Source organism: Ictalurus furcatus, chromosome 4 (assembly GCF_023375685.1).
Source record: "Ictalurus furcatus strain D&B chromosome 4, Billie_1.0, whole genome shotgun sequence".
Lineage (NCBI taxonomy): Eukaryota > Metazoa > Chordata > Actinopteri > Siluriformes > Ictaluridae > Ictalurus > Ictalurus furcatus.
Window position 1 is genome coordinate 9,288,102 of NC_071258.1, and position 14,132 is coordinate 9,302,233.

Genomic DNA, 14,132 nt, shown 5'->3' on the forward strand with positions numbered 1-14,132 from the left:
CGCATCTGCTTCCGGGTTGAAGGGTCTCAACGTGGTGCAGCAGGAGCCCAACGTGTGGAGCAGCTCGAAATGAAAGCCTAGATCAACTGAAGGAGCAACTGTAAATACAGCGTTCAAAACAGGTGAATTAGTATTTATGTCTTTAATTGTGTAAATATGACATTTTTCTTCTTATATTTCTCTTTTGATGAGCTAATCATAAATCCCCTTCGCAGTGTTTATCAGAGGACGCCGCAGCAGGCAGATTAGCTCATTCCAGCCTGGGGAACTAGTTTAAACTTGGCTGTGATTGAGTGATTAAAGTGATTTAGTGTAACTGAAATATATGATCTTTAATAAGTTAGAGATTCTGAACTTTTATTTGGCTTAAATGAACTGCGGTTAGCTGTCAGGTAGTCAGCCGACATTACCTACTGGTCAGAAGTCAGAAAGATTTTTGAATTTGAAATCCACTTCATAATTAAACTTAAACATGAGTGAATTCATGGCACTGAAATATATTACTTCAAAAACCATGTCTGTGTTTATTTGTTGTGAATTAAACTTAGTAGTTTTAGTTCAGTGTTCAGAGATTCACATTTTAAAAAAAAAAAAAAATCAAGCGTGTATTTTCAGAACCTTTTCTGTGTGTGTGTGTGTGTGTGTGTGTGTGTGTGTGTGTGTGTGTGTGTGTGTTTACAAATTCAGCTTCAATAATTCAGTTTTCAGATATTGTAGAAACCATATACCGTGTCCTTATTCCAGTGCTCCGATTTTGCTGAACTGATTCGTTTCTCTACCTTCCTCTGTTCAGCGATGGGCGAGTTCAAGGTTCATCGTGTTCGATTCTTTGACTACATGCCCTCAGCAGTTCATGCTTTGGCGTTTGCACCTCAGCGGGAGCGGATCGCAGCGGCGAGGGCCGATGGCTCTGTGGAGATCTTCAACGTGGCTGATCACTTATTTCAGGAAAAGGTCTGTTAGCCTGGCTGTACATGTTGTACATCAGGGAAAGCACTCCTGAGTGCTGGTTTCTGGTCATATCAAACACCCAGGTGGGTTAGTTGAAGTGTGTAATGTGATGAGCTTAGTACGGTCGTGTGCTCACAGGTGATACCCGGGCGAGAACAGCGTGTCACTGAGGCTCTGGCCTGGGTTGGAGAGCGTCTCTTCAGTGCAGGTTTAAACGGCGAGATTGTTGAGTACGATTTGGACAATCACAAGGTGAAATACACACTTGATGCTTATGGAGGTCCCATTTGGACCATCGCAAGCAACAAGCAAGGAACTCATCTGGCTGTAAGTTTACCGTTTGTTTTAATGTTTCTTATCTCTTTGGATACAAGTAGGGCTGCAACTAACGATAATTTTTCATAATCGATTAGTTGGCTGATTATTTTTTTCGATTAATCGGATGGGGGTGGGGCAAACTTTCAGTACCATTTTTTTTGTTTATTTAAAATAAAATCCTCAAACGAAGTGTTACAAATATAAGCTTCAGACTAAAACTTTAAACAACTGTTTGTCCAATTATATAAGACTGAAAAGAAGCCAATACACACAGATACAGTGAGGGAAAAAAGTATTTGATCCCCTGCTGATTTTGTATGTTTACCCACTGACAAAGAAATGATCAGTCTATAACTTTAATGGTAGATTTATTTGAACAGTGAGAGACAGAATAACAACAAAAAAATCCAGAAAAACGCACATCAAAAATGTTATAAATTGATTTGCATTTTAATGAGGGAAATAAGTATTTGACCCCTCTGCAAAACATGACTTAGTACTTGGTTTAAAAACCCTTGTTGGCAATCACAGAGGTCAGACGTTTCTTGTAGTTGGCCACCAGGTTTGCACACATCTCAGGAGGGATTTTGTCCCACTCCTCTTTGCAGATCTTCTCCAAATCATTAAGGTTTCGAGGCTGACGTTTGGCAACTCGAACCTTCAGCTCTCTCCACAGATTTTCTATGGGATTAAGGTCTGGAGACTGGCTAGGCCACTCCAGGACCTTAATGTGCTTCTTCTTGAGCCACTCCTTTGTTGCCTTGGCCATGTGTTTTGGGTCATTGTCATGCTGGAATATCCATCCACGACCCATTTTCAATGCCCTGTCTGAGGGAAGGAGGTTTTCACCCAAGATTTGACGGTACATGGCCCCGTCCATCGTCCCTTTGATGCGGTGAAGTTGTCCTGTCCCCTTAGCAGAAAAAAAACCCCAAAGCATAATGTTTCCACCTCCATGTTTGACGGTGGGGATGGTGTTCCAGGGGTCATAGGCAGCATTCCTCCTCCTCCAAACACGGCGAGTTGAGTTGATGCCAAAGAGCTCCATTTTGGTCTCATCTGACCTCAATGCTTTCACCCAGTTGTCCTCAGAATCATTCAGATGTTCATTGGCAAACTTCAGACGGGGATGTATATGTGTTTTCTTGAGCAGCGGACCTTGCGCGCTGCAGGATTTCAGTCCTTCACGGCGTAGTGTGTTACCAATTGTTTTCTTGGTGACTATGGTCCCAGCTGCCTTGAGATCATTGACAAGATCCTCCCGTGTAGTTCTGGGCTGATTCCTCACTGTTCTCATGATCAATGCAACTCCACGAGGTGAGATCTTGCATGGAGCCCCAGGCCGAGGGAGACTGACAGTTCTTTTGTGCTTCTTCCATTTGTGAATAATCGCACCAACTGTTGTCCCCTTCTCACCAAGCTGCTTGGCAATGGTCTTGTAGCCCATTCCAGACTTGTGTAGGTCTACAGTCTTGTCCCTGACATCCTTGGAGAGCTCTTTGGTCTTGGCCATGGTGGAGAGTTTGGAATATGACTGATTGATTGCTTCTGTGGACAGGTGTCTTTTATACAGGTAACAAACTGATATTAGGAGCACTCCCTTTAAGAGTGTGCTCCTAATCTCAGCTCGTTACCTGTATAAAAGACACCTGGGAGCCAGAAATCTTTCTGATTGAGAGGGGGTCAAATACTTTTTTCCCTCATTAAAATGCAAATTAATTTATAAAATTTTTGACATGCGTTTTTCTGGATTTTTTTGTTGTTATTCTGTCTCTCACTGTTCAAATACAACTACCATTAAAATTACAGACTGATCATTTCTTTGTCAGTGGGCAAACGTACAAAATCAGCAGGGGATCAAATACTTTTTTCCCTCACTGTATGCACCAAAATATATATTATTCATTTAGGACTGTAGTTTAATTCTGTGCTTTTTGTGCATCCATAAAAATAATGCATAAATACTTATATATATGATATAAACATGTTGGGAATAAAAGGTTATGTTGACAGTAATGTTGACAACAGTAAACTGAAGAAAGTCATTGTCCGTGACTCTGGGTGTCTGCTAAAGCTTGCGGTGTCGCATCGACGCCATGCGCCGTCGTCTATGAAATGGCTTGTACTTCCGGGTAGTAAAATAAATGCTTGTGTTCCATTTGAGATGATATTACCTTTTAAAATTCATACACTAGATGGTGGAGTACACGGTGCATAGTGTAAGTGTAGAGTATGCCATTTGGGACACAACTTTAGTATTTATTCTCCAACGCATTTTCTCAGATCAGAAGTAACACCGTGACTAAACGCACCCCGTTCCGCCCGCGGACCAACTAATCGATAATGAGACTCGTTGACAACGATTTTCATAATCGATTATTATTGATTTATTGTTGCAGCTCTAGATGCAAGTGATTAATTTTTGAAGTACTTAAAAGATTAAAGATGATTGTAATCTGGGAAAGATGATCTCTTTTATATCTATATTTATAGGTAAAACCTCTGACAGGAGTGATTTTTGTATTATTATTTTATTTGTATTTTTTTCTGGGCAGGTTGGGTGTGAGGATGGTACTGTTAAACTATTTGAGGTGTGTGAAGGTAAAATCCAGTTTGAAAGGAATCTGGCCAAACAAAAAGGACGTGTCCTGTCACTGTCCTGGCATCCTTCAGGCTCGAGGATAGCTGCAGGAATGATGGATATGATTCGGGTCTTTAACACTGAAACAGGTAAGTTATAACCTTGAGGGATCCCAGGACCCCAAAAAAAAAAAACGATTTTACAAATGCTAATCGCAAGTAATGAAAGTGATCAAATGGTGTATGTCAAGATATCCATAATGCAAGAAAAACAAACTTTTGCACTCAACTGTGCAGTGAGGCAGTGGTGGCTTGGCGGTTAAGACTCTGTGTTACTGATCGGAAGGTCGGGGGTTCAAGCCCCAGCACTACCAAGCTGCCACTTTTGGGCCCTTGAGCAAAGCCCTTAACCCTCTCTGCTCCAGGGCCGCTGTATCATGGCTGACCCTGCGCTCTGACCCCAGCTTTCTAACATGCTGGGGTATGCGAAGAAAAGAATTTCACTGTGCTGTAATGTACATGTGCTCAATAAAGTCTCATTATCATTAACTCTAACGTATAATTAAATTGTGTAGTTGACTTGGTACTGGCTGTGACCAGAGCCTGAGATGACTGTTATTTGCCTCACTTTAGCATTGTTTCTGAAGTGCTTTTATAAATGAATTCTGGTCTCTCTGAAGGGCTTTTATAAATGAATCCCTGTCTCTTGTCTTGCTGCTCAGGTCAGTCAGTTCACAGGCTGCTGGTGGAGCGTGGAATAGGAACAGCCAAAAATAAGGAGTGTGTAGTTTGGAGTGTGGTTTACCTCACCGATGGCACCATCGTCAGCGGAGATTCATCTGGGAAGGTTAAAATATGGGACGATCACACAGGGACACTGATTAAAAACCACCAGGTCACCAATTGGGACGTGCTGGCATTATCAGTTTCACAGGTGAAACAGCTTTTTCTGACTGGATATGTGCCGTTTTGTATTTTTCAAAAGAAATGAGCTGTGGATTAACTTTCCACACTGTTGCAGTACATGGAATTAAATCCGTGGATGCTAAGTGATGTTCTGCCAGCAGAACTAGAAACTGATTGTATTATATGAGCTAAACATCCAGAGCATGAAGTGACTATAGCTTCCTTTTTTATTTATATTTATGGTGCATTTATGTGATTATAGGATTAAGATTCAAGTATACCATATGCAATTCTTTATGGATATTTACAGGTGGACAAATCACTAGCCTGGGATCCTGTGTCAAGTACATATCAGTTTGTTTGGGGGTTTTTTTCCCCTCACTCTCTGTCACTTTACTTCCTATAGATTTTCTTAAAGATAAACTCGTTATTCAATATTTTAGTCCATATGGTTCATATGCTTTTGGTAGCGTAAAGCACCAAGGCCTTGTGGAATACTAGACTTTTCCAAATCCCAGCAGCTTCTGTATTGGGAAATGCGAACTGAGGATGTGGTCTGGTTGGAAGTAAGAACTTTTTATTTTTCTTGTTATTTTTAATAGCTTGGATGGATGCTAAATAATATTTTGACCATCAGGATATGGAATCAGTAGCACAGCTGTAACTGCAGAAGCATAACTATATTATAGAACTCTAATGCTGGCACAACATACACTCTCCTCACACCGTATTACATATATATATATATATATATATATATATAAAAACACACGCATATACAGTGTCTCACAAAAGTGAGTACACCCCTCACATTTTTGTAAATATTTGATTATATCTTTTCTGAAAAAAAGAATTGTTGCTCTACATAAAGATGGCCTAGGCTATAAAAGATTGCGGTTTAACAGGACAGGTTCCACTCAGAGCAAGCCTCGCCATGGTCGACCAAAGAAGTTGAGTGCACATGCTCAGCGTCATATCCAGAGGTTGTGTTTGGGAAATAGATGTATAAGTGCTGCCAGCATTGCTGCAGAGGTTGAAGGGGTGGGGGGGTCAGCCTGTCAGTGCTCAGACCATACGCTGCACACTGCATCAAATTGGTCTGCATGGCTGTCGTTCCAGAAGGAAGCCTCTTCTAAAGATGATGCACAAGAAAGCCCCCAAATAGTTTTCTGAAGACAAGCAGACTAAGGACATGGATTATTGGAACCATGTCCTGTGGTCTGATGAGAGCAAGATAAACTTATTTGGTTCAGATGGTGTCAAGCGTGTAGCGACAACCAGGTGAGGAGTACAAAGACAAGGGTGCTTGCCTACCGTCAAGCACGGTGGTGGGCGGGTCATGGCCTGGGGCTGCATGAGTGCTGCCGGCACTGGGGAGCTACAGTTCATTGAGGGAACCATGAACGCCAACATGTACTGTGACATACTGAAGCAGAGCATGATCAGTATGCAGTATTCCAGCATGATAACGACCCCAAACACACCTCCAAGACGACCACTGCCTTGCTAAAGAAGCTGAGGGTGAAGGTGATGGACTGGCCAAGCATGTCTCCAGACCTAAACCCTATTGAGCATCTGTGGGGCATCCTCAAACGGAAGGTGGAGGAGCACAAAGTCTCTAACATCCACCAGCTTCGTGATGTCATCATGGAGGAGTGGAAGAGGACCCCAGTGGCAACCTGTGAAGCTCTGGTGAACTCCATGCCCAAGAGGGTTAAGGCAGTGCTGGAAAATAATGGTGGCCGCACAAAATATTGACACTTTGGGCCCAATTTGGACATTTTCACTTAGGGGTGTACTCACTTTTGTTGTCAGCGGTTTAGACATTAATGGCTGTGTGTTGAGTTATTTTGAGGGGACAGCAAATTTACACTGTTACACAAGCTGTACACTCACTACTTTACATTGTAGCAAAGTGTCATTTCTTCAGTGTTGTCACATTAAAAGATATAATGAAATATTTACAAAAATGTGAGGGGCGTACTCACTTTTGTGAGATACTGTACACACATACACACACACACACACACATTTATTTATTTATTTATTTATTTATTTATTTATTTATTTATTTATTTATTTGATCTGCCCTATTTTTAATGTCATGAGACAACAACTTTTATCAGGACTAACTTTGAAAGACTTGTTTTGTAAGATGGACCCAGGAAAACTATTACAATTCTTATCACAAGAAATTTAAGGAATCTTTTATAGAGTCATGTTGTACAACATTTTATTGAATGTTTGATTAAAACCCGTATTTGCCATGATATAGCCATTGTAGATGGTAGGAAAATAAACTCTAATACACAAACTAACATACATTCTCCCTCACATTTCATTACACTTCATCGAACAAGAATGCTAATCAGGCTCAAAGCATGTCTTTCCATGTTAGGTTGTAAACACAATGTTTGATCAGGAGAGGATAAACATAATAACTTTATAAAACTGCTCCTCCCTGGGATTCAAGTACCTGCTTATTTTATGTAATCTGTATTAAGGTACAAAATTAGCTCATCAGAATTTTAAGTTTTAATTGACTTTGGCGTTCACACTGGGCTAGCTAAACAATTTCCGATTTGTCCACCCCTGCTGGTAGACGTGAAAGGGGATTCTGAGCAAATGCCATTTGGGGGGTGGTTAATAATCGTCAGCCTCATGATGTCCCCTTTCCTATTGAATTAAACTAGAAGTCATTATTAATTAATCGTTCTGTTATGACCCACAGGATGAGACCAGTATCATTGCAGGAACATCAGAGGGAACTGTGATACAATTCCAGTTCCTCTCTCTGGTTCTAGGACAGGAGGAGAAAGAGTGGATCCGAACCAGGACCTTCAAGAACCACACGCATGATGTCCGAGCTCTTTTGGAGATCAACACAGCCATCGTTTCAGGAGGTTTGGTCACTACTTTGAAATTCTTTGTGTCTTAAATATAATGAGGGGTGGCCCATATAGCTATGTATGTATGTATGAATGAATGAATGAATGATGCACCGATACTAAATGTCTCAGCCGATTTGATATCGGCTGATACCGATAGTTCTGCCTTTTATACCTTCTTATAAATTAATAATAATTAATTCCACAATTCTGAGGGAAATGTAAATAAAAACTTTATTCTCTCCATTTCAAAAGTTTGTTTCAAAATAACTGGTCTCATAAACAGAAAACACATTACTCAAACTAACATGAACACATTAACTAAATTCTGAAGATTAAAGTAAGATTGCTTAACTTATTGAATGTTTTTAGTTCATATTTAGCAGTGCAGGGCTTACAGAGCTTACAAACTGCAGTTTTATCATCATTGAACACAAGCCATCTTCTTTACACACAGCACGAAATCAATGTGCTTTCCCGCCCTCTTTTGATTGACAGGATATAATCGGCCGATATCGTGAAAAATAGCCTTTATCGAAAGATACCGTTTATTGGCCGATTATTTATATATATGTCTATGTATATCTCTAATCTCACTATTTAATATAGTGCAATATGCAGTATGTTTTCTAATGGTGTTAGCAAAACCGTTTTTCTCCATTGTGTATTGTATTTGTTTAAATGCACTGTTCAGTTTAAGCTGCAAAAATAAGTGAACAGAAAATGAGGCAAAATTAAACACAATACAGTGTTACATCATTTAGTCAGCTACTAGTTGTCTGTGAAAAAATTGATCGTAGGATAGTTTTTAAATTTTTAAATTTTAAACTTTTTTTTTATATTACTTTCTCATATTGCATAGCATTTGTAATAATCTGTGTGCTTTTCTTTGTTTAAAAACCTGCCTCAGGAATGGACACACAGATTGTGATGAGGCCTCTCCTGGATAAAACTGTAGTGAAGACCACTGCTACTGCCATTCGCATGATAATTTTTCCTCATGTGAGTTTTAACACCTTAAAGCTTTATAATCTGCACCTACAGCTGAGCTGTGCTAAAGAGAATGTTGATTTCTTTTCACCATATAGCGGAGTTTAGTGTCCTGCGCGAAGGAAACGGGTCTGCTGCTGTTCCAGTACCCGACACATCTGGAGCTGTGGAGACTCGGGGAGAGTGATGGCACCGGTAAGAAAAATATGACCATGTACCTAAATTAAGTTTACAGAATTTCACTGTATAAATATTATTCTTATTTATTTATTTATTTATTTATTTATTTATGACATTTTTGTTTCACATTAAAAAAACAAACAAAATCCAGTCACCTTACACTAACTGTCCACTGTATTAGGAACACCTCTACACTTGCATATTCATACAGTTATCTAATCAGCCAATCATATGGCAGCAGCACAATGCATAAAATCATGCAGATACAAGTCAAGAGCTTCAATTAATGTTCACATCAAACATCAGAATGGGGAAAAAGGGTGATGTCTGTGACTTTAACCATGGCATGATTGTTAGTGCCAGATGGGCTGATATGAATATTTCAGAAACAAATTGGAATAAATTTATAATTATAATAAATAAATTGGAAGTTGGGCGTAAATCTGTCAATACACTCTTGTTGCTGGAAAATAATATAAATGTGCATTATATATGGCATGGATTATGTACAAGTTCATATATAAATAGATATACATTTTTATATATATATATATATATATATATATATATATATATATATATATATATATATATATATATATATATATATATATATATAATATATGTGTGTATAATGTGTGTGTGTGTGTGTGTGTGTGTATGTCTATGTTATAATAAGATTGGCACAAAAAAATTTGAGAAAGAATGATAAACCTTGTGTGTATAAAAACTGTGACTGTCCATGACTTTTTCACTAGGTTATAATCTTTGGGATTATTATTACACATTTATTTCTTGATATATACAAAGACAAATTTTTCAGAATAATAACAGTACAGTTTGGAATTTGTCCCCCATTTTGATTCATGAAATTAATCTATGAAGTGAAGAATGACTCTGCAACCTAGTTTATGAAATATTTTTTTCCACAAGTCATTTGCTATAGCATTTTTTTAAACCAGAGATGATCAAATTGTAAAATCATATATTCAGCAGTGTTAAAAAGAAAATGCTTTTGAATACAAAGTTCTTTTAATACTAACAACACGACTGCCATTTTAAAAAAAGAATCTGACCGCCTACAGGACTAAAACATGTTTTGTTTTGTTTTTTTGTTGTGTTGTGGTTTTTTTGTAGGGATGCCTGGAAGAAGTTTACCTATCAAAAAGAAACCAGAGAAATTACTTCATTTAAAGACAAAGGTAAAGATTTTGCTTCTATATCAATTACTCCAAACTCTGAGAATCCAGTAGGTCCATTGGTCTTTTTTCTATCATCAGGGTGAGGAGCATATTTGCTGCAGTGCTGTGTCTTCATGTGGAGAGTGGATCGCTTACTCTACAGAGGCCAGGTTACGACTGTACAGACTACATTGTGACAACAACAACGTCAGCATCACTAAGGTCAGTTTCTTTACTGACCGCGAGCGGATATGTATTCATGTGTATTCAATCACATGAGCTGTGGGGCTGCCTGTAACATATCTTCTCCGGAAGCTTTAAATCGAGCCACTTGAGGCTGCTCACCATGATTTTATACAGTATATCAGACCTTTTTATAAAAATGTTCTTAAATGAACAGCTACTTGTTTTCTTCTAGGTGTCCAAGCTCCCAAAGGTCCTCAGCTCAGCCAATCAGATTTCCTTCTCTTCAGACTCCTCCCGACTGTTTGTGGCTTCAGCTCGCTCGACTGTACACGTGGTAGCTCTGAGCCCAACCGAGTGCAAGTTCGTAACCACACTCAAGTCAAAGTCAGGTGAGAGGAATGGTTCATTTTATTCACAGCTCAGTTTTCTTTTTGATTTCGATTTTGATTTAGTCTTTTTCTGCCTTTCTTTCTTCTCAAGGCTCTGGCCAGGCCATTCATCTGTTAGCAAGCAGTGAGGATGGAAAATGGCTGGCGTCAGCCAACAGTGCCCATGAGGTTCACGTGTACAACCTGAAGACGATGAAGGTAATCTTTAACGCAAAAGTGTAGAATGAGGAGGAAATAATGTATGATGTGTATTTAATCACATCCTTGACTTGGATTTTTTCAGATACACTGTACAGTGCCTGTTTATAGCTCTGGAGTCAGCGCCATGGCCATCCACCCAACAACTAACAACCTGTTCATGGTGCATGCGGATCAGCAGGTACTCCGCACCTACACCTGGACACATGAAATACACAAAAATCTTTAGCGATCCTTTACCATGATGTACACTAAACGATTTCCCCATCATCCTTGTACACTCACTGTGCAAAAAGGGGGGACTGTGCAAAAAGAGACGGGAATTAAGGTGCACGCTGTAAAATATCGACGCTCTTACTGGTCCTAACACTCATCAGCTAACTATCTACCATAGGTTACTGTTTAGATCAAATATTCTTATTAGTAACAGAAATGAAATAAAGATTGCTTTAACTTGGTTGATGAGGAGGTTGTTTGCCATCGCTTGCTTGTGACTTGTCCATCACATTGCGTACCACTAAGTGTTACAAAAAAAAAAATAGCTTGTTGATATTTTTAAGCTACTCTTACTATCCACTTTAATAGGAACACCTGCTCATTTATGCAGTTATCCAATCAGCCAATCATGTGGCAGCAGCGCAATGCATAAAATCATGTCAAGTGATTCAGCTTCAGTGCTTAATGTTCACTTTAAACTTCAGAATGGACTTGATCGTGGCATGGTCGTTGGTGCCAGCTGGGCTGGTTTGAGTTTTTCAGAAACTGCTGATCTCCTGAGAATTTCACACGCACACAACAGTCTGTAGAGTTTACACAGAATGGTGCGAGGGGGAAAAACAAAACACAGACTGAGCAGCAGTTCTGTGGGTTGAAACACCTTGTTGATAAGAGGTCAGAGAATAATAACCTGGTCTGAGCTGACAGGAAGTCTATTGTAACTCTTTATATAAATCTATATAATCACTCTTTACAACCATCGTGAGCAGAAAAGCATCTCAGTATGCACAAAACGTTGAACCTTGATGCGGATGAGCTACGCAGAAGAAGGCCACACTGGGGTTCCACTCCTGTCAGCCAAGAGCAAGAATCTGAGGCTATCATGGGCGCAGACGCACCCAAACTGGACAGTTGAAGATTAGGAAAAAAGAAATATATGCATTCCTAATAAAGTGGACAGTGAGTGTAGAATATCAGCAACAAAATATTTTCAATACAACATATGATAAATTTCTTTATATTCACAAAGAACTTAACAGTGATTTCATTTATTTATTTATTTATTTTATCTCTCTCTCTCTGTTACTTGCACTTTTCTCAAAACTTTGGAAGCCCTGCAATAATCCCCATAAATTTATTGATTGATTGATTGATTGATTGATTGATTGATTTCATGAATAAAATGGTTGCTCCCCATTGGACTTCATATAAACCAGCAACTCCATAAAAATTCCACGTGTGAAAGCAGCCTTAGACAATTTGATGCCAACATTTTATTTTATTTATTTATTTTTTTTTAAAAGCTGGAAATTTGGTCTAAACACCCGCCACATTCTGCATTAATCTGTACAATCAAGGATGCTTATCTAACTAGTGTGGAATGAAATGATTGAAATGTTTGTGCTTGTTTTGTTTTTGCAGCTGTTTGAGTACTCTATAGAGCATAAGCAGTACACTGACTGGAGTCGAATGGTGCAGAGGAACGGCCTTCATCGTGTGTGGTTGGAGAGAGACACTCCAGTCACTAATGTGACCTTCAATCGCAAAAACCCAGCCCACATTCTACTACAGGATATGTACATGTTCTGCATCATTGATCAAACCCTGGTAAGACAAGAAGCCCACTTTCCTATTATTCTTATTTACATAGTGACAAATGGCTGAGTTAGAGTTTGGAGTGCTAAAGCTTGAAATGAACAGCAACTTCTCACCCTGCAAGATAAAATAAAAATTGATCATTAACAGTGGGTCCACCTTTAAAGAATCCAGAGCATTTTGTTTATTTTCCTACTATTAAAACTGCTCTCTGGGATGATTTTGGAACACTTCTGAAATAATGTTCATTTCAAGCCCCCTTTTTTTTTTTCCCTTTCCTTTCCAGCCTCTTCCTGGTAAAAATTCTCTGTTCTACAATCAGCTGACTCTGCAAAGTCTGCCTGAGAAACAAAGGAAATCCCAAAGCCATGCTTTCAAAGTATGCAAGACTTACAAGGTGCGTATGTGTATTATGTATTAGACACCCAACTGCTGGGAAAACTAGTGCATTCATCCTCGAGAATATTCTTGAGCTTTACTGGCGTGCTTTAATCCTTCTAAGGTGATTTTAAGGGCTGATGATACTAACTTGTTTTTTGTGTACGTTGGATTTAAACGTGAACCGCTTCTCTTTCCCACAGGAGCTGCTGTTTGCCGGGCTGATGGAGGATCAGTCGCTGGTGGTTGTGGAGCGCCCCCTGTTGGACATCACTTGTCAACTTCCACCACCAGTCAGACGGAAGTTGTTTGCTACATAAGAGAGAGAGAGAGAGAGAGTGTGTGTGCGTGTGTGTGAGCTTGTGTGTGCGAGAGAGACATATTGTGAACCTACTCATCCCCATGCTTTGTATTAATTGTTTGGTACAGTAATAAACAGAATATTTACTGTAATATGAACCTTATGCGCTTGGCATTTTGTCTTGACATTTTAGACTTATTTTTATATAGAAAGTTTCGATTCTGTCACGCCATTCCTCTGAAGATTAGTTTTTCATAATCTGACTTAATGATTGAAATGCTTAAAATCCAATGTAATGGACCCCCCCCCCCCCCACACACACAGATCCCAGCATTTTGTTTCGTTCGTATATACTTTTTCTCATTTCACCTTGTGAAGAAGACAAAAAGAATGGCAGCTAATCCAGATGATTCAATATCAACGTGACATTGGGGCATATGAATAATGGCACGTAGACTGCTGAAAAAAGAAATTTTATTCACGATAAACAGGAATACACCGAAAAAAAATACTGCATATTTCTGTAGCACGTCCTGTATTCGTTATGTATTATAGACACATTTATAACATTCTTCAGCATACAGAATTCTCTGTCAAGGTACATAGATAATTATAGTTACATGCACATCATGTTCGGTTGCATAATGTACATTAATGGACAAAAAAGGGCCAAACCCAAAATGGCAAAATATTAAGCTTTTATTGTCTTAACAGCACAATCATTGGTCAGGAAATGAGCAAGAATTAAATAAATAGATGAAGTAATGTAGTAGGGGATAGCGTTTCCCTTTTATTTCTTTAAATCTTTAATCCATGTAGGCAAATTTTTATTTTTGTTTTATTTAATTTTTTATTTATTTTATTATTTTTTCTT

The 14,132-nt window shown here is 38.9% G+C and overlaps 1 protein-coding gene across 1 annotated transcript; it reads left to right on the plus strand.

The window, feature by feature from the left end:
- Positions 1 to 13,586, plus strand: utp4 (UTP4 small subunit processome component). The gene is made up of 16 exons (XM_053622837.1): positions 1 to 122; positions 794 to 954; positions 1,090 to 1,278; positions 3,825 to 3,999; positions 4,572 to 4,783; positions 7,487 to 7,658; positions 8,554 to 8,645; positions 8,732 to 8,828; positions 9,951 to 10,015; positions 10,094 to 10,216; positions 10,413 to 10,569; positions 10,661 to 10,767; positions 10,853 to 10,948; positions 12,406 to 12,591; positions 12,866 to 12,976; positions 13,161 to 13,586. Exons 2-16 carry the CDS (start codon positions 796 to 798, stop codon positions 13,275 to 13,277), a joined length of 2,058 nt encoding a protein of 685 aa, XP_053478812.1. The 5' UTR covers positions 1 to 122; positions 794 to 795; the 3' UTR covers positions 13,278 to 13,586.
- Positions 13,587 to 14,132: the final 546 nt, after the last annotated feature.